The sequence below is a fragment of the Cydia fagiglandana genome, chromosome 18 (genome assembly GCF_963556715.1).
Source record: "Cydia fagiglandana chromosome 18, ilCydFagi1.1, whole genome shotgun sequence".
Taxonomy (NCBI): domain Eukaryota; kingdom Metazoa; phylum Arthropoda; class Insecta; order Lepidoptera; family Tortricidae; genus Cydia; species Cydia fagiglandana.
In genome coordinates this window covers 9,704,534-9,724,600 of record NC_085949.1, presented here as the reverse complement: position 1 = coordinate 9,724,600, position 20,067 = coordinate 9,704,534, and the positions used below count along the sequence as shown (strand labels likewise).

The 20,067-nt window shown below is 36.8% G+C and overlaps 2 protein-coding genes across 3 annotated transcripts in view; one reads left to right on the top strand and one right to left on the bottom strand.

Moving 5' to 3' along the window:
* Positions 1–20,067, top strand: part of LOC134673516 (uncharacterized) — a 297,423-nt gene that overhangs the window by 129,444 nt on the left and 147,912 nt on the right. The window lies entirely within an intron of this gene.
* Positions 11,904–13,691, bottom strand: LOC134673552 (uncharacterized). The gene is made up of 3 exons (XM_063531549.1): positions 13,302–13,691; positions 12,821–12,919; positions 11,904–11,998 (listed from the first exon to the last, which is right to left on the bottom strand). Exons 1-3 carry the CDS (start codon positions 13,537–13,539, stop codon positions 11,904–11,906), a joined length of 432 nt encoding a protein of 143 aa, XP_063387619.1. The 5' UTR covers positions 13,540–13,691.

Here is a 20,067-nt window from a genome sequence, read left to right as displayed (position 1 = left end):
GCATGCAACTAGCAATGCATGTTGCTTATGTAGGCAAGAAAAAAATCGAAGAGAAAACAATTTGTCAACAGGCATTTTCATTATTTCAGCATGTGTTCAATTTCGCTATTAGATTTTAATTGTTATTAGTAAAATAGTTGATGTTACAACAAAAATGCCAATACACTCTTAAAAACGTTAAGTACTAACAACATACTTAGTTAAAATATTTTACAGTACATATGGTCCTACTTTCCCGCACTGCACCGCACTTATTAGTAAAATAGTTGATGTTACAACAAAAATGCCAATACATACTTAAAAACGTTAAGTACTAACAACATACTTAGTTAAAATATTTTACAGTACATATGGTATTACTTTCCCGCACTGCACCGCACTTCTACGTTGCGTAAAACAGGACTTTGCATGCGTATGTGTAAAGTTTAAAGGGCCATATGTACTGTAAAACGTTGTACGATACACGTGCGAATAGGTAATGCGGAATAGGTTACTCGTTTCGAATTTCCTATTTTCCGCACTTGTATCGTAAATAACTATTGTTTACTGGTAGGGAAGTAGTTTTTTTGTTTTATCTATAGTTTTTCTAAAATATCGAAAAGCTACAAAATGGTGAACAAAACTGGAATAGGAAGGGTAACACCCACTTGACAAGATGTTTCCACTTTTTTTCTCTACATAAGCCACATGCATACTCAGTTTCATATTTAGAAATTTATAAAAGAAATGAAACGAACCATTACAAAATGCAAATTGCACCCAAACAGTTGAGTTGATTGCATATACACGCAGAGTGTCAATTAAATAATACAGCTGAGTAAATATTTAACATATGTTATTTTTCTAAAATATTCACGCTTCCGAGCAGTTCTAACGACTTGCTGCTCGATTTTTTCTTAGCTTAGTGGGCTGCTAGGTGATAGGTAATATTGGCTGTTAGTAATAAAGTTACGTTATGTAGGTAGGTAGTTTAGTTTTGGAACAAAAAATCCATACAAAATATTATAAATCCTTAAACACTGCCTGTCTGTCTATTACCTTTCGGGTTGTGATAGCTGAACCGATTTAGAAGAAATTTTTACGGATAGTTTAATTCAAGGGAAATCATCATTGAAGCAGAATGGCATATTGAAATACCTACTAATTCTACGCAAACGAAGTCGCGGAGCGAAGCTAGAATTTTATATGAGTTGCTTAACTTCAAACTCGGGTAAATCCATCTGTCAAATTATGCGATTTTGGTATTAAGAAAAGGTAATAGGGTAGATATTTGCTGAGAGGATCTAATGGATTTACCCGAGTTTGAAGTTAAGCGACACATACATAACATCTTTAATTACTTAACAGAATACGAATTATTCTATAATATCTTATCAACCACCTCAGTTAAACGGTAGACCAATAAATCTATCTATGTTTCTATACATAAAATTGTGAATAGAATCAGGCGTTACTTTGCGGAAATCCATATTAATTTAAACCAAAATATCACTTTGCTAATCCGCGAAAAGATAATGTGCTAGTCAATCAGTGCTAACCCGTTATACTTAATACACATTAATTACATGTAAAAAAAATTACATTCGTTACATTAATTGCATGTAAAAAATACGCAAGTAAGTATAACGGGTTAGCACTGATTGACTAGCACATTATCTTTTCGCGGATTAGCAAAGTAATATTTTTTTTTTTTAATACAATAAATTGCATCTATTTGGCAATGCCTTGTTGCTGTGCCATTTTAACCTTGTCTGCAATTTCTTCTTCTTGTTCAGATATTTTTTGATTTATTCTTTGACATTGCCTACGTACTAAAAGAACAGCCAGGCGGGAGGATATATCTTGAATCATTTTGTTGCGATGCAATTCGCATTTGATGAATGTCGAGTCCGTAGTTGCCATATATATGGTTATTATTGATTGTGTAATATTATCGCGGTGAAGCACAGGCATGACGTCTTTTTCAAAAATATTTACACATTTTTGGACGAAGTTGCACAGTGCAATACTGGGATAGGTCAGTGAGGTCTTGTCAGCCCACCATTCTCGTAATTTTATGTAACAAAATACATCGTTATTTTCTGGATTTTCTTCTATTAAATTCTTCTTACAGTCATTACATGCTTGTAAATTTGACTTCAATACCCGCATAGCCAACCACCCACTAATGTAAACAATGGGTTGACCTTCAATGTTTACAAGGTTCGTTTCCACTTCGTCTGCCTCATCTTCGGGTATACTCAGCATCACACCGACCTCATCATCCAAATTTTCATTGTTTTTATTTTCAACGGATTCTGGTTCGTTTTCGCATGCTTCCGTTTCCTCCTCTTGACCAAAGACAAATTTTTGGAGGTCCGTGAGTAGCACGCCGGTATCCTGTTCACAGTTGAACCCTCTGCTGTGTGGAGCGCTCATGCCCGTTATTATAGTGGACTTTACAGCAGCCATAAAAGATGAAACGGTGGGGTTTCTATTAGTTGGGCTATGCTGCCGTATGACCCCGAAGAAGTTTTCCAAGGCGTCTTGGTTAAGTTGCCTCAGGTTTAAATAATTAAACCCGAGGCGTTTCATCTCCTCCCATACATCCCTAAGGGAGCAAAGGGTTGTGAGGAATCCCTGAACGCACCTTACATTTTTCGCGCGCGTGCCGTTTGGTTTGAAAAATGCAAGTGTTTCAATTTTTTTTCTGTATTCGCCCCACACTTTTAAGTGCTCTGTTTTCAGGGATACATTTTCCCTCTGACCTTTTATTATGTCCTTAGGTCCAGAAGGGCCATTCGTGAAATCAAAGAGGCGATCCAGATCGTGGATGACCTCTCCACTCTCAGTCAGCTGTTCTTGCTGTTCCTTCGTATATTCCGAACACCGCCCCATGAGCTTCAGTACAGACGAAACTGTGTTGCTTAAGGCCTGAGCAGCATATTTTACTTTCATTTTTGCTCTGTATTTCGGTTGGACATGATTTTCCGTCACTCTGCTCAGGTACACCAAGCTCTTGTTGTGTTGGTGTACCTGCATTAAATGTTCCCATTTAGCCTTTTTTCCGCCGAAACAAATGATCCCATTATTAAGGAAATTATTCCTGATTGACTTAAATAAATGTGGGACATCAAATAATATATATATTTTTCGTCCATCTACAACAAAATCATTTTTTATTTGGGGGCCGTGTTCGGTAGGTGAAGCTTCTTTTAATATTTTCAGAGCGCCCACATTAGTGGGACCCTGATCACAAACTGTAGCTATCACTTTGAATCCTGTTTTATTCACAGCTGTGATAATTTCTTTTATGATGGTGGCCAATTTGGCCGAAGAAACGGTGCCCTTTACAAAATAAAAAGCCAACGGCTGTTTAAATTTTTTTCTTATGCCTTGAAGCATAAAAACTAGGGCATGATTTGCCAACTCGGGTGTTCTTTGATTAGTCCCCATGTCAACATATCCCTCTACTTGATCACTGCCGACACTGTAATTTAATCTGGGCTTTATTGCCATCTCGTCGAACAGTAGACAGCAATATCTGTCGCCGCCGTATGAAGGTGCTATTTTCTTCAAATGATGTAACACTTTTTGATTGATTCCAGTGTTCATGGGAACCTTTCTTAAAATATTTTGGAGAGTTTTAACACTCGGTAGCGGCACCAAGTGCCGCAAATAGCTGTAGGCCTTGGGTGATCTCTTTAATATCGATAGACACGCTATCTTGTATTTCTTCGTCCAGCGGCGACCTTTGGGTTTACGTTTTTGATTTTTTAACGCCAATTCCACAATTTCCTTGACCATTGGCGATTCGAGGCGGTCTATAAGGTTTGCACTGCGTTTCAGAGATCTAACGGTAGATTTAACTTTTTGCAGTTGTCGAATAAATTTTTCTTTAGACTTATCCCAATCTGCAACAAAGAAAAACATATTATCATATATATATAAAACGGAACGAAGGTATAATAAGCAGACATCGTATATTTTCCAGCATTTTTGGTGCAGCGGAGAGGTGTTAACGGAATTCGTATAAATAATTTCAACCCTAATGATTACTTCGCGTTAATTATGTTGATATAAACCTTAATTTACCATTACAGTTGAAATTATCTAAACCAATTCCATTAACACCACTCAGCTGCACCAAAAATGCTGGAAAATGTACGATGTCTGATAATAAGACATAGCTGAACTAGTGCGGTACGGATATCATGGTCGCATTTTTATCACCTGTCATGTCACGCGTCACTTTCGCACTTCCATACTTATTAGAACGTTACAGGCATGGTGGCACTGGCAGATGATAATAAAGCGCATACATCCCAGTAGGGCGTCATAGCCCTACTGAGACGGAAAACTTTTCATAATTGCAGTTTTGCATATTGCAGTAATAAGGTTGCAAAACCGTTTCATCTAAAAACCTTATCGTGATGCTGATGATTCATTAAACTGAAAATTCAACGTTAATGTTAAATAGGTATCCTGACCCTTCCCATATTAAGAGGAAATGGGACGGCCGCTTCTTCATACAAAAGTAGTCCTCATTTTCCTCTCTGGATATTCATATTATGGAAAATATTTATATCATTTGAAACATATCTATGCCCTTACGTTTGACTTTTTAGATTTATTGATTATTGTAAAAATGAGGTGCGAAAAAGAGATTTCATACATTTTTTAAGACGTGCAAAGACTGAAGGCCGAGCTACGCGTAGAGCTGAAAGCTCGGAGCGTCCGACGGATTCGCGCTTCCCATAACTTCCGCAAGTGTTTTAAAAGCGAAGGTCGAAAAGAGATAATACCTATAGTGCTTAAACACGTAACAAATTAACAATAGTACAAGTACCTACATAATCAATCAATAGTACTAGTTTTTGTCTTCAGACCGACTCACGCTTGAACCTAAAGGCACGCCAATTTGGGACGCTTCGGGCCTTCGGCTGTATGCGGATATCGGGCTAGGGCCTTCGCAATACCTGTTTACACAACGTTTCACTTAAACCAGCGGTCGGCAACCTTTTAGCAACCTTTTGCCGACCGCTGACTTAAACCATTGGCACAGATTATATAATAGTGCCGCTCCCCGCACCGTGCGCACCGGCACTACGCTAGGGTTACTGACGCTTAGAAATGAATGATAAATAAATACCTACTTAAACAGCGGAGTGAAATAAAAGCAAATCTAAATATTAAATTATATCGAATAATCCGTTTATGCGTTAGTATTTGCGAAATAATCATTTTAAAAGGTCATATGTCCCTGAAGTAACCGCAGTGTTTACGCCGTTTTGTAAACCGCACAATAATCCCAGCAAGAATTAGTTTTAAAACTTCGTGTAATTTAAAACCAGATTAACGTTATACAATTAATGAACATTAATCGTTAAAAAAAAACACGTGCAGTGATATACACGCATCAGCTTTCAGCTGCTAGTGTAATAAACAATATAATATAATAATAATTAAGAGAAATAATAGAGAACCCATGAATACAGGTAATTAATTATAAGTTAACCAGAGCAAAGTTATCTTACGGTCGTTTAAATAAACATTTACCAAAATAAATTAAATAATTGCTACCTATTTCAAATAGATAGATATCCCAGTTCGCGCGGAGTGTTCCATAGGCCTGCCATTGCGGCTATGTCCCGAAAAAAGACTTACAACATTTTTGTTCTTAAATCTGACTCACGCTTGACTGTAGATTTCTAATAGGTTTTTCTATTTTATGTATTTTTTTCTAAATTTTAATCCCAGTAGTTTTAGAGATGGAAGTCCCGGATGGTCATTTTTTGATTTTTTTTTAATACTCTAAATTGCTTATCCTAAAATTATAAAAAATATATATTTTAAATTTTCAAATATATTTCCCCCTCAGTAAACCCTTTCGTTTGATATATAACACGACATAGTTAGCAAAACTTTGTTTTATTTTCTCATTTATCCCCAAAAATAGCCCCAATGTTTCAAATTTATTTGTTGACGTTACATATCCGTCTTTGGGTCACAGACTTACATATGTGTAGCAAACTTCAACTTAATTGGTCCAGTAGTTTTGGAGCAAATAGGCTGTGATAGACGGATGGACAGACAGACGCACGAGTGATCCTATAAGGGTTCCGTTTTTTCCTTTTGAATTACGGAACCCTAACAAACGTCAGGACATACAAACGTATTTTTAGTATTTGCCGCCTTTTTAGGGCTCCAATAGCGAGTATTACTGCAATGTTCTGCCGCCAGAGTGCAGCACTAATTTGTTTAGTAAACCATAGAGTAGTAGTACCAACTTTATACATAAGTACTAGGCCTTATAGTCTGAGAAAAAAAGAGTAGAAATTAAAAAGTGGCAATATTACTGTAGTGTACCTAAGTACACTAATGGACTAATCCATTTCAAATCAATCTAAGGAAACGGGACGACACTACATTTCTACTCTTTTTTGTTAGACTATAAACAGTTTTTTGAAAAGTTTTCACTTTGGTTTTCACTATGACATTGATGCACCCAGGCGGTTTGTTTACAGGCGGTTTACCGCGAAACGCGAAAATCTAAATTCCTTTATCTGCCTCTCTATCGATCGAATAAGCAAGAGTGATAGAAATCGAACTTTCGATTGTCATGTTTCACGGTAGGCCATGTGATTGACTTAATGACGCATGACGTGACATTGATGATGTCAATGAGGTTTGTTTACTGTATGTGCTAATGGTGCCACCTACTCAGAGCTTTGCCTAATATTCCCTATTAAGTTGAAATTTGGTCCATACGTATATGTAAATTCTTGACCCAAAGACGGACATCTTACGTAAACAAATGAATTTTAAACATGGAGGCCACTTTTGGGGGTAAATGAAAAAATTAAAATAATGTTTTTTTTTTGTTATTTTAAAACAAATAGTTTAGAAGTTATTTAAGAAAATAGCCAAATAATTGGAAAAATATTTATTTACCTATAGATGACAGGAATACCTATTAGAAATATGCTTTCAGGCGTGAGTCGGACTAATTACTTAGTTTTTGATCCAACCTCTACGGGTTTTTAACAGTGGCGGTACTTCCATATAAGCCCAAAAGCCGGGCTTGCCTTAGTTGCCTTACCAAAATTACGTAATGATAAGATCAATATAGATTATTTTAAAATCGCGCGCCAAAAGAACCCGTATTATTAAATTCAAGCCACAGCGCTCCGACCGCGGCGCGTGTTGCAAATTTTTGCCGTGGCGCCTCATCCGCGCGAAAGAAATCAGTCGTAGGTTATGCTCGCTATCCTGCTCGCACTCGTCGGCTTGCAACCGGGCTTGCTTTTTCGTCCCGCTCTTAAGCGCTCCAGCCTACAAACCGCCATACAATGAATGTAAGTATTTGTTGGTATATATAGACCTTTTGAACGGCGATTTAAGCCAGGCTTTTGGTGTGAAGTTAGCTGCATAAGTTTGCACGAGCGCGAGTTTCATGCGCGTTGACTTCAAGTGTATTATTATTTAGTCAAAACAAAATTTGAATTAGTGAAAGTGGATTTGTTTGTTTGTTGTGGCGTTTATAATTATTTAATTCGTTAACAATGGATGAAGTTGTTCCTTGTGACGGTATGAAATGCGTCCACGTATTACTCAACGAAGGCAAGGTAAAGTCGTTAAATTAATTTCGTGGATAGATTCTATCTAGTAATAGTATGCCGTATGCTCTTAGCGTGTTATGATTAGCTCGCCTCGATACGCTAGCAGAATGCATTTGAGTCCGAAGAGTGGAGATTGGACAGTTATTACGAAAACATATCTTTCGGCTTGCCTTACTCCAAAACTCTGGGCACGCCACTGGTTTTTAAAGGTAATTCACTTGCGATTCACATATAAAAAATACATTGAAAAATTGGGTAATGTACAGAAGTTCTGTAACTGTACCCTTAGAATTGGAATGCGAGTCCGACTCGCACTTGGCCGGTTTTTCAGTAGAGTAAGTATAGTTCTTACCCATTATTGTTTGCGTGGTGGTTGATGCAGAATCTAACGCAGACACATGGGCCTGTTTTTTCTTCATCGGATTGGGCGACGGAGCTGAAATTGATAAATTACAGTATAATAATTAATTATAATTTGGTTTAGTTTGAAAGGGAAGAGAATGAGCAGAATACTACAAATAATTTAATGTACGCATCAACCTTTATTAATGTTTTTGGCAAAAAATTCTCTAATGGCAAAGCTTTCATCGCTGCCTGTACCACACAATAAATAATAGTACTACAGTAATACAGAAAGTTCACTCCTTCACAAAAGTCAGATTTAGGTATAAAATTATGCAAGCCGCCTTCCGCCTGCAAGCAAAATTGAAACTTATAACCGCGAACGAACCGTGAATCTTCTTTGCGCGCCGCAATTTTATGACCAAGCTGTGAGTGTCGGCACGGGGTTGTCACTTGACAAGTTTTTGTAGTACCTACTGATTTATTATTTTTAAGATAAATATGTAGAGCGAGAGCGCTCCTGGCCTAGCGGTAAGAGCGTGCGACTTTCAATCCGGAGGTCGCGGGTTCAAACCCCGACTCGTACCAATGTGTTTTTCGGACCTTATGTACGAAATATCATTTGATATTTGCCAGTCGCTTTTCGGTGAAGGAAAACATCGTGAGGAAACCGGACTAAACTCAATAAGGTCTAGTTTACCCTCTGGGTTGGAAGGTCTGATGGCAGTCGCTTTCGTAAAAACTAGTGCCCACGCCAATTACTTTAGCTGCCAAGCGGACCCCAGGCTCCCATGAGCCGTGGCAAAAATGCCGGGATAAAGCGAGGAAGATAATGATGATGTAGGAAATACAAACGTTGATTCTGTAAACATAATTTTTTTCCGAAGATATTATGTCTGATTCTCACGGAAGTCGGTATGCCACAGCCGTATTCCTTTGAAAATATCGGCGCGATTTGGGAAATGAATTAGAGATTCACTAGATATGAAATATCTATCATCATGTCTGAGGGAATATCTAATTCATTTCCCAAATCACGCCGTATGTCGGTCAGTTCCTAATATTGTTTCTGCATGGGCAGCCAATACTCAATAAATTAAGGATGTTTTTTTAACTATTTAATACCTTTCAATATCGTCCGGAATTAAAAAACCGGGCAAGTGCGAGTCGGACTCGCGCACGAAGGGTTCCGTACCATAATGCAAAAAAAAACGAAAAAAAAGCAAAAAGAAAACGGTCACCCATCCAAGTACTGACCACTCCCGACGTTGCTTAACTTTGGTCAAAAATCACGTTTGTTGTATGGGAGCCCCATTTAAATTTTTATTTTATTCTGTTTTTAGTAGTTGTTGTTATAGCGGCAACAGAAATACATCATCTGTGAAAATTTCAACTGTCTAGATATCACGGTTCGTGAGATACAGCCTGGTGACAGACGGACGGACGGAAGGACGGACGGACGGACGGACGGACGGACGGACAGCGAAGTCTTAGTAATAGGTCCCGTTTTACCCTTTGGGTACGGAACCCTAAAAATTCTGCTTCCTTGTTCTTCCATTTATTCATACATCCGTAAACAGAACAATAATATATCTTTTATACGGATCGAAATTTAGGTTTTTAAGCCATTGTGTATTTTCAATTTTACGCGAGCGCCACGTGATACGACACGATTATCGTGCGAGCCGAGCGGCAGCCCACGACTGCCATGCGCCTACCCGGGAGGCGCGCCGGCCAAATGTACCTCTGCGTAGTGACACCCCCCTGTCAAAGTACAGATACTTTTCTTTCTACGGGCAACTAATACTCACCAAGACAATTCTAACAACCTCAAAGCAATTAGTTAGCGTTTTTTTATCACAAAGTTCCAATGGCCACCTCCTGTCTCCTCTCCATCATCAAATCAGATCCATGTCATTCCATTAATTTTACATATATATATGTATATATGTGCAAAATTTCAGCTCAATCCGTAATGGTAAAGTTGGTCAAACTTAGCTTCCTAGATTTGACCCACAATAACTAACATACATGCATATATACTAACAGGGCAAGTTAAATCAATAAATGTTTCTAAAAAGATGAGAAAATTGAGATTGTCATAAGTATACCACATCATACTAAACTCAACCTGCAAAAGTGTATCAAGTCATGTGCATAAAGTACGACCTACGTATCTGAAAATTATAATATGTAAGTACTTTTGCCTTGTACATGATTTCCGGTTCGATATCCTAAGAAGCCTATGAGTCCTAAGATTAATCCAAATAAGCCCTATTTTCATTGTGAAAGGTCAATAGCAGAAGCTTAAGTTAAAATTCGTGCATGCGCCAATTTTTGGAATTAAAATGCATTTGTAACACACTAAGATGATGAAGATTAGTAGTCTAGTATAAGTAAACAAGACACATAAGAATAAAATACAAATACTTACCAATTACATTTTGCTTTGTGGATGGCGCAAGAGGCGTTTTGCTACCTGAAGGTGGTACTGGCGCCACTTCCTCTATGCGGCTTGGCGCTGAAGCTGAAATACATCAAAACAAGCATTCGATAAATATGTAATTACTCGATTCTCGAAGTATATACCTACTCAGATATTTGTTCTCGAGTATGGATATTTTTATATATTTATATGTGACGTTCCACGGCAAAAGGTACCTTATGGCGGCTGCCGCTTACGTCGCATAGCTCCTCAATCATATTGGAGCGGCGTTAATAATAGCGTAAACGCCAACCGCCATAAGGTACCTTTACCCGTGGGACGTCACATATACTTAACTATTGATATATTATGTTATACCTACTAGTGACTTCCCTCGGCTTTGCATGGGTAATTTTAGGGTAGTAAAATGTACTTTTTATAGGCCTATTTTTTTTCATTAGCATAAAGCCCTACTGCTGGGCGCGATGGAACTACGCATGTGGCGTGGGTGCAAAAACGCTTCTTACCAAGAAGTAGGTAGGTAAATACTTCCACAGCAATGCACGCGTGGCCTGTTTCGAATTGCCGCCCACCGACGTACACGCTAGCGCTCGTGGCATGCGAAACCCATGCGAAAAACTGTGGCGCACGCAGAGCACGCCACGGACAAATGTCACGTACATGGTGGGGGAGCGGGGGACATGAGAGCTGTGCACCTTGTTTGTAGTTATTAAAACCATGGTGGCTACTTGCTTACCATTACGCGGGCCGTATGCTTGTTTGCCAGATTGCCACCGAAGTGGTATAAAAAATCATAGGCTACGGTGATTGCTTACAATCAGGCGGGCCGCATGCTTGTTTGCCACCGATGAGGTATAGAAAAAACATAGGCTACGGTGACTGCTTACCGCCTAGTGGGCCGTATGCTTGTTTGCCACCGAAGTGGTGTTAAAAAATATAGACTGCTCAACATCTGGCGGGTCGTATGCTTGTTTGCCACCGACTTCGTAAAAGTACACTATTTATTTATTATGCAATTTTTTCATATACCCACCCATTATGAATATGAATAAAATTTTAATTCTGATTTTAATGTTTGTGTTGTTAGTTCTAGATACTTTTCACTTGTTTATTTTTATACTAGCTGATCTTCGCGTGGAATATGATCCGTGCCTTTTTCTCAGTTATCTACTTACTTTACTGTCTCGTTAAATATGTTCCAACATACTGATACCTAAATGAGTGCCGAGTTTAGTAGATACATAATTTTTAAAATGTGCATGCACATTTTATCCTTTCCCTTTCGTCACACTATTGGCCGAATTAAAAAAAAATTGGGTGTAACGGTTACCGTGAAAACGTAATACACAGAAGGATAGAGGTACTTTCGCAAGTTGCGCTTTAGCTAGTATGGGTAAAATGTATACAGGTAGTAGCTCATATTTTGAGCAAGATTCTATAAGTAATTGTATTTCTATCAGTTGTCACAACTGCCTGCCTGCTTACACAATAATAAAAATAAAATAAAATAATAATTAGGTACCTTCGACATTTGCCAGCGGAGTTGTGCTACACGCAGGCAGCACAGGTGCAGCAGGGACCTCTTCTTCCATGGGAATTGGGGCTGAAGCTGAATGATTATAAAAACATGAAATATAGTACACTTAATAGTTCAAGCAAAGACAATTTTTATTTTGCATATTAAACGTCATTGCAGAAAAGTACTGGCCTATTTATTATTCTTACATTACAATTTGATAAAATATATGTATGTATGTATTGCTTACAAGTTTTACAGCCTAGATGCACTCGTATGTATGTACCTAAAACTTCTATGAGTTGTATGGAGTCCTACTTTGAAATAAAGATTAACATGTCAGAAGTAAACAATGAAAACCATTACAAACTTCCACTACTTCTGAAATATTGATATTAAATAGTGTCAGTGCTAGACAAAATATGTCCTTCCTTCGTCTCCATCTTGCAGCATTAAAAACACACCGGACAAGTTAATTTGTTAACAGATCTATAGCTTTTAGATTTTTCCCTTTACTTGTAGTAAAAGACGATGTTTTAATCTAGAATTTCTAGATCAACGGAGAGTACCCTTTAAATTTTGACTCCCTTGAGAGTGACGAAATATTATTAATTGTTTTTTTTTTGTGGCATAAACAGCCATAACTTTTTTGGGCGTTAACTTAGAAGTTTGATTTTTGCATAGCTTTAAGGGACTGTAGACCTGAGTATATGATTTTTACTTCAACTAAAGGGTCTTGACAGACAGACAGATCGACGGACGGACGGCCTGTTGCCTCCTATATATGGGTGATCCTAGGTTCCGTTTTTTCCATTAGATGTACGGAATCCTAAAATTGTGAGGCTACCAGAGGCACAAGAGTAAGTGGGTTCTGATGTTTACCTCAATATATTTGTTTAAAAATGATCAACTTACTCATTCTATTTTGGGTTGTGGCTGCCATATTCTGCATTTTGGATGACGACGCAATTGCAGCTGTTGCAATATTGTCAACCATGGGTGTAGGAGCCAAAGCTGAAATATTAATAAAAATATTATAATGAATACTTTGCAATAAATTCATTTAAGAAAAAACAAGGACCAAAAGTAAAAGTTAAAACACGCTTTTGCTCTCTAATCTAGGTTAGATTTTAAAGGATGATTAGTTAAATTCTTATACCTTTAAACAAGCAATTGTTGTGTATTTATTTATTTCGGGGATCTCGGAAACGTCTCTAACGATTTTGATGAAATTTGCTATATGGGGGCGAAAAATCGATCTCGCTAGGTCTTGTCTCTAGGAAAACGCGCATTTTTGAGTTTGTATATGTTATCCGAGCAAAGCTTGGTCTCCCAGATATTATTAATTATAAAAATAAATAGTTTTTTTAACTGATTGATTAGTGATTACACATACCTTTGCTTGCAACATGTTGAGGAAAATCTTTTAATTGATGGTCACTCAATGGTTGTGCAGAGAGGTGCAGCTTAGGGTAAGCCCTTTTTTTCAGGCGATTGCCTTTTTTGTTGAAGTCCTTTGCTATGAAGTGATCTCCACAAACAAAACGTACTTGGTGAAGCTTTTCAATTGGTATATGCACTAGATCTTCTTTACCAACAATTTGAACCCAAGTTCTACACCTGCAAAAAAACATAATTCTAATTATTATATCTTGACTAGATATAGAGCTCTAAATTGTTACAAAGTTAATGGCTTCTAAAGACTATGATTTCAAACTGAATTAGATAGATAATAGACAGATGGATAGAAAGGTTGTTATGGAGATAGTTTGAGAACCTGAGAAGGACATAGGATAGTTTTTATCAATCATCATTAACATTTTACACAGACAAATTAACAGGCAGAAGCTAGTATACATAATTACATATAATATTATGCTACTTTGGCTGTCACTGTATCTATTTGATTCTGACAGTACATCATGGGACAAATAAAATTAGTATAATAAACCCTTTTTTAATTTAAGTGAAATTTATTTCATTATCTGATACATTTTACATATTATGTATGTATAAAACTTAAGAAACTATAACCCGATCTGAGCCATGCCGGGTCCAAAGGTCCCCATCACACTAGCAGTATTACCCCGCTGTATGGCGATGGAGACCTGTTGGACAAGCCATGACTCAGAACAGGGGTCATTCCCCTTTTTTAATTGTTTAGGGGCATATAATATATGTCCACGTGTCAAAACACCGGATTCACGATGCCCTACTATGCCTATGAAATGGTCCAAATATTTATGTTTATGAGAAAGATGGCACTGACTACCACTTAACTTAACTGTGAAACAAATATTTAATTTTTACTTCATTTATTATTGACCCCGGGAACAAATAACTAGCAAATACAATGTACTTGGCTTGGAAACCTATCTGTAATTATCAAAATGAAAAATATGATACAATTTTATTGCCAATTAGTTCTGCTAACGTTGCCTTAACCCTAAAAGCTTTTGAAACTATGGGAATTCCTGAAATACAGGAAATATGACATCTGGACAATTTGACACCATGATTATTTAACATAAGAGTAATATGACATGTGGACTTTTTTACAGTTTGGACATTGTGACACCTAGACATTCTGTCATTAGGGCATCCTAACGTCCGGACTTATAGACTAATGGGTATTGTTACATCTGGACTTTCCGTCATCAGGACATTATTACATTTGGACTAATTGACGATGGACATTATGACACCTAGCCTATCTGACACTTGGACATATATGCCCCTAAACAATGTGAATAGATCAATCAATTTGTGAATACACGCTTGTGAAAATAATCACTCTGAAAGTGAAGACTTTTGAACAGGAGGGAAATTTATTGAGGAATATAAATATGTTAAATCAATATGATAAAAGTAGATTCATAATTTAACAAATAGTATTCACAATCAGTGGAGCCGTTTTTGAGTTTTCAATAAAAATAATATTTTCTTGTGGTTATTACAGATGGCAGACTAGAGCAAGCCAGGCGCAGAAGGCCCTAACCCACTCAACTAGAGTTAGACCAAAGCTAACTTCACTGTGATTTTTATAGCCATGACGGTGCACATGTTATTTAAATGTCAATCTCATACACGTTTTATGTTAAATTAACATTTTCGCCGTCAGGGCTATTACAATCACTACCGATTTAGCCTGGGCTAAGTCTACCAGTACAGTCCTGAGATAGCTCATTTATATGAAATAGATACTTCCCAACAGTGCACCAATTAATTGTGCGCAAGGAAGCAACTGATACTTGTGAAAAAACTGATTATGATTAAAAAAATACAATGTTTTTTTTTTATTATTGTCATCGACGGTCTACAGCTCATATTTTATTTATTATTAGGTACTTGTAAAGCAGGCAGGCAATTCCAATAACTGATAAATGTATGATCTTCTTCTTGTTCGTGTTAGGGGCTATATAAGGCTCTAAAGTATATGTATCACTACAACCATCGCTGATCTATTGTGATCGCCACCTCTGTGAGGATGTGCAAGGGCGTCTCCTCTACCTCCATACAGAGACGCCCCAAAAAATGTAAGATGCTCAGAGTCAAATTTATTTATACTTAAATACTTTTATATGCTGTGGAGTATATGTGCTTCTAGTGTGATTTACGCATGCATGATAGATGACGCATCGTCATAAATGCCATGAATGAAGATTAGGAAAATGAGAAAGAAATTTTACATAAGAATATTACAGACAAACTAAGACAGAAAGTGAAACCCGACAAGTCAATATATTTAGTAAATTGCTTTGCTTGTAAATCTTATAATGACAAACATACCTTTGCTCATCAATCGGGAAATTGGCAAAGAATCCCGGCCTGTGTCGTTCTCTAACGCCACAAATTTCACAAATTCTACTCTTTCCACCCATAATGAGTCTCTATCTCAGTAATCTTACTCAAAAACAGCGGACGGAGGAGCACACTGCTTCAACTCGACGTCTTTTGTTTGTGAATAGGAAAATATCACACAACTGAAACACTACGGAGGAACTTAATTGCTCAACTCGACGCACTGCACTGTTCAGATGGAGAAAACCGAATGAATGATAGAAAACAAGTAAAACACCACGGAATCACAATATTTTCTTTTCATCACGGTTTAGTTTTGAAAATTGAAGTATGTATTTGACAAATTGTGCCTTCGTGTTGCCAGTTTATTATTTATCTTGTTAGGTTGGCTGAACTGAGACGAGGTTTCCATACATTTATTTTTTATATAGGAGTTTCCTAAGACTGGCAATAGGCATTTAAAACTTCTTATCATATAATAGAGTCTGTGCGGAAAGAGAAGAGTCGTGGGATTTGAGGGCGCGCCAGTGCTATTTTATGGTTTTTGCTATGCTGACAACACTGGTCACGTGATTATAGTACGACACTAAAGGTATGATACTTGTATCCCTTTTGTTCCGGTTTTTTACCACGGCTTACTACACGGAGCCTGGTGGTGGTGTCGGCTCGTCAAATCAATCCTCTGATTTAGCGCAGGCACTAGTTTTCTTTTTAAAACACACTTTTGTTTTTATGTTTCAGATACTAAAAAGTGACAGTGCGATTGACAAAACTGCTAAAACTAGTTAAGAATCTGCCCAATACAACTGTAATTTTAGTACCAAACAAGATAGAGTCTCATTTATGTACTACCTAATCTGTGCAGTCCAACAGTTATTGTAATACAAAACCGGGTAGATCGGGTAGAAATTGAACATTAGAATTAGAACTGTAATTTTACTATCTGGGATATATTTCACCCATTGTAAACTTGACTTGTAATGTATGGGTACATTATTAATAATAAATATGAATATGAATAAAAATAGTGCATAAGTAGGTAGGCCTTATTGGGATATGTCCGGTTCTCTCATCTCACGATATTTTACTTCGCCGAAAAGTCTGCTAAATATAATTATAATAAATACTTATAATTTCGTAACTAACAGAACCTAGTAAACGAACTTACAAATAAAGAAATATTTTTATGAAAAGTTTTTATTCTTTGTAATCGACGTCTGAATTAAAATATTCAATGTCACTTATGTTTGAGCTAGCTTCAGAACAACCAGGGACTGATGTGAGGAACTGGATGTGCTTGAATCCGGCACGTAGATTACGAATTCTTGCATATCACCTACTTAGCGGTGTTTTATTCGAGATACCGTAGGTACTTTTACACAATCCTGAAAAAAAAATTACATATAAATATGCATAAAATGGCAAGTATCAAGACTATTTGTCAGTTATTTTAAAGATCATGAATGACCTGCATATTTATGAAAATTAATATATTTTGAATGAATATACTTACCGATTATGTACCGGAGACGAGTTACTTAGGGGGCTTATTAAATAGGTAATTATTTAATATTAAATACAACATCAATACCCGCGAATAGCGGAAACACGTTCCGCGACTTTTTGTAAGTCGATATAGTCGGCTTTAAGCCGTTTTCTTCCCGCTGACAAAACCGAACAATGTTAAATATAATTTTTCTTGTGGTTTTATGTACGGTTTTATCGTGTTTTGAAAATATTTTATACATAAAACTTGCGGTTTTTGTTAATAAAAATATACAATGACAGAAGTTTGTTTACTTTTTACAAGACAGGTGTCAAAGGTTTGATTGCCATATAAAATTTAAAATGTTAGTTCCCGTTTCTGCCACGACTCTTCTCTTTCCGCACAGACTCTATATGAGAATTTTTCGTGAATTAGCGGATGCCTGCGACTTCGTTCACGTGATATTTTATTCTTTGTTGTAAGTTTATTAAACTTTCGAGACATTCGGCCCGATTCTAACTTTAAGATACGTCAATTAATAGATCTAGAAATGATATTTTCTTCTCGTTTCTTCAAACAAATACGTCACTTTTGACACTGACAAATCTAATCCATATCGTTTCTAGATCTATTAATTGACGTATCTTAAAGTTCGAATCCGGGAGATTTTAATGTCATACGGGAGTTAAAATCAAAATCTGAAATTGAAGTAAGTGTACGAGTATCAATATTTTCTCAGCTATCCCACATGTAAACAATCGTATCGATGTTAAGACATTAGAAATCGTGAAGATCGCAGGATTAATATTGCGCGTGACTGTCAGACATCAGTGACTCTGCCATAAAGGTATTAGTCGAATACGCTTGATTAGACGAGCGGCGGAGTCTCCCCGCTGAATGCTGCCTAATCAACCGAGGACCAATGTTTTGTCAGTCGCAACTGAATGAGTCAAGGGTACTGATAAACCAGCCGAGCCATCTATTGTTACGCCGCTGTATAGGTACCTACACTTACATACATGTGTATAGAATTTCAATACAATGTAATCCAGTACACCCTTTACGTGGTTATTGATTTTGTATTTGTATTTACGCTATAGCAAACATGTATTCCTTTACGATACATGCCGATGGAAAATTTCGTAATGTAATGTAGGCAGGTATATATGAGTAAAGGGAAGCTTGTATCAAAATAAACCATTGAATATCTGTAATATGTTTTTTCCCACGCACGTATATTTAATGTGAACACAAAATAAATAATAACATGTATATGAGCGTATACTTTCATTCGAGTATGTACTGGAAAAATAAATACCTTTATTCATTTGTTATAAAATAATTCAGGACGCATGTATTATTAATTATTACTCTGTTTTGAATCGAACCTCCGTACTTAGGTACTAACTATAATATAATATTACAAATATCATGTAACAAGTGATCACCATGTACCTATTAAACCATACTCAACACAATTTTATAGGCAATATTCACAGAACATATATTCTTATCTTTTTATAATCCATAATTTTATTTATAATTTCAATTGTTTTTATTACCAAATTAATGTGGAAATATGAGCATCAATAAAATACTTACTTACAATATTGCTAGCGTATAAGTGGATCTCCTATTCGGACGCGCTTGAACACTAATAATTGCCTATTTCCCTTGTGAATTTTCAACAATTTAGGTACGATCTCAAATGCACTAGCAACTTTGTAAATTGAATTCGCTGCAAGTCGACGCGTCGAGTTGGTTGGAAATCTTAAACGCCTATTAAGATTATTTCTAATAATCGTCTGTGTTTTTTTTTGGAGATTTTACTAAGCATTGTTTGTAGGGTTAGGTTAGGTCGCTACGTGTCCGTAGGCCCGACTTCATTTTCCTCTCACGCCCCATTTTGACGTTTAATAACTTAGATCTAAACCTGAATTTCAATATAGCCGAAAAGTTGCCTCGGTACCTACTTATTCGTACAGATCTCTTAACACCTTCAATCCCGATGGTTGAATAATTTCTGAAATTTGAGATACCTATTCTATTTCATATTAATTTTGTTCCATGCCGCTGGTCCTTTCTTGCCACTTAAAGTTTACCAATTGAACTGAAATTGCAGTCCGGAGCGTAACTTCCAAACTAATCTAGCCATTTCAAATTTGGGTTAGAATGTCTAGAACTAGACACAAGTGACTATTGGTTTCTAGTTTTATACAAGTTTGTCAAACTTATGAATCTATTTAATACACCTAAACCTTCCTCAAGAATTAATAATTGAAAACCGCATGAAAATCCGTTCAGAAGGTTTTGAGTTTAATGTGAACATACAAACACACCAACCGAGAGACGCGTCAGGGACTTTGTTTTATATAAGGTGTAGTACCAGTGTAATAAGTAATACCAGTGAAATAAATACCAATTTTTTTTTAGTTTCTAGAAAGTATATTTCCCCAAATCGTCGTCTACAAAAACCTTTTGTTATGTGGCGATGTCACTCTAACGGTTCTATTTGCCTTGTTGCAATATTCGCAATACCATGATATTCCAAAAATCAATGTATTCTCCCGCGTTTGTCTATGCTGGTTCGAGGATGTTGACAATGTCATGAGATAAAAATATATTCTTTGATCCTGTATAGAATCTAATTTTATTAATGTTTTATTGCGGATAATTTCCATACATTTCACCAATACAGCAAGCTCCCGTTTTTCTAAAATTTCACGGTCACATAAAAACAGTGTGTGTTTAACACATAATAGTACAGAGATATTTTATAGCACAAATGTTGGGCTGCAGGTGCGGTCGCCGGTCCGATGCCTCGCTATATCTGCCAAGGCGGTTGCGATCGTAAATATTCTAGTTTTACGACCAG

Excerpts from the sequence above, each read along its gene's own strand:
- LOC134673552 (XM_063531549.1), bottom strand. The coding sequence starts at position 13,539 with ATGTTTTTTTGCAGGTGTAGAACTTGGGTTCAAATTGTTGGTAAAGAA. Across the intron at positions 12,920-13,301 it reads TCAACATGTTGCAAGCAAAG|CTTTGGCTCCTACACCCATG; the intron begins GTATGTGTAATC and ends TTAATATTTCAG. Across the intron at positions 11,999-12,820 it reads CACAACCCAAAATAGAATGA|CTTCAGCCCCAATTCCCATG; the intron begins GTAAGTTGATCA and ends ATAATCATTCAG.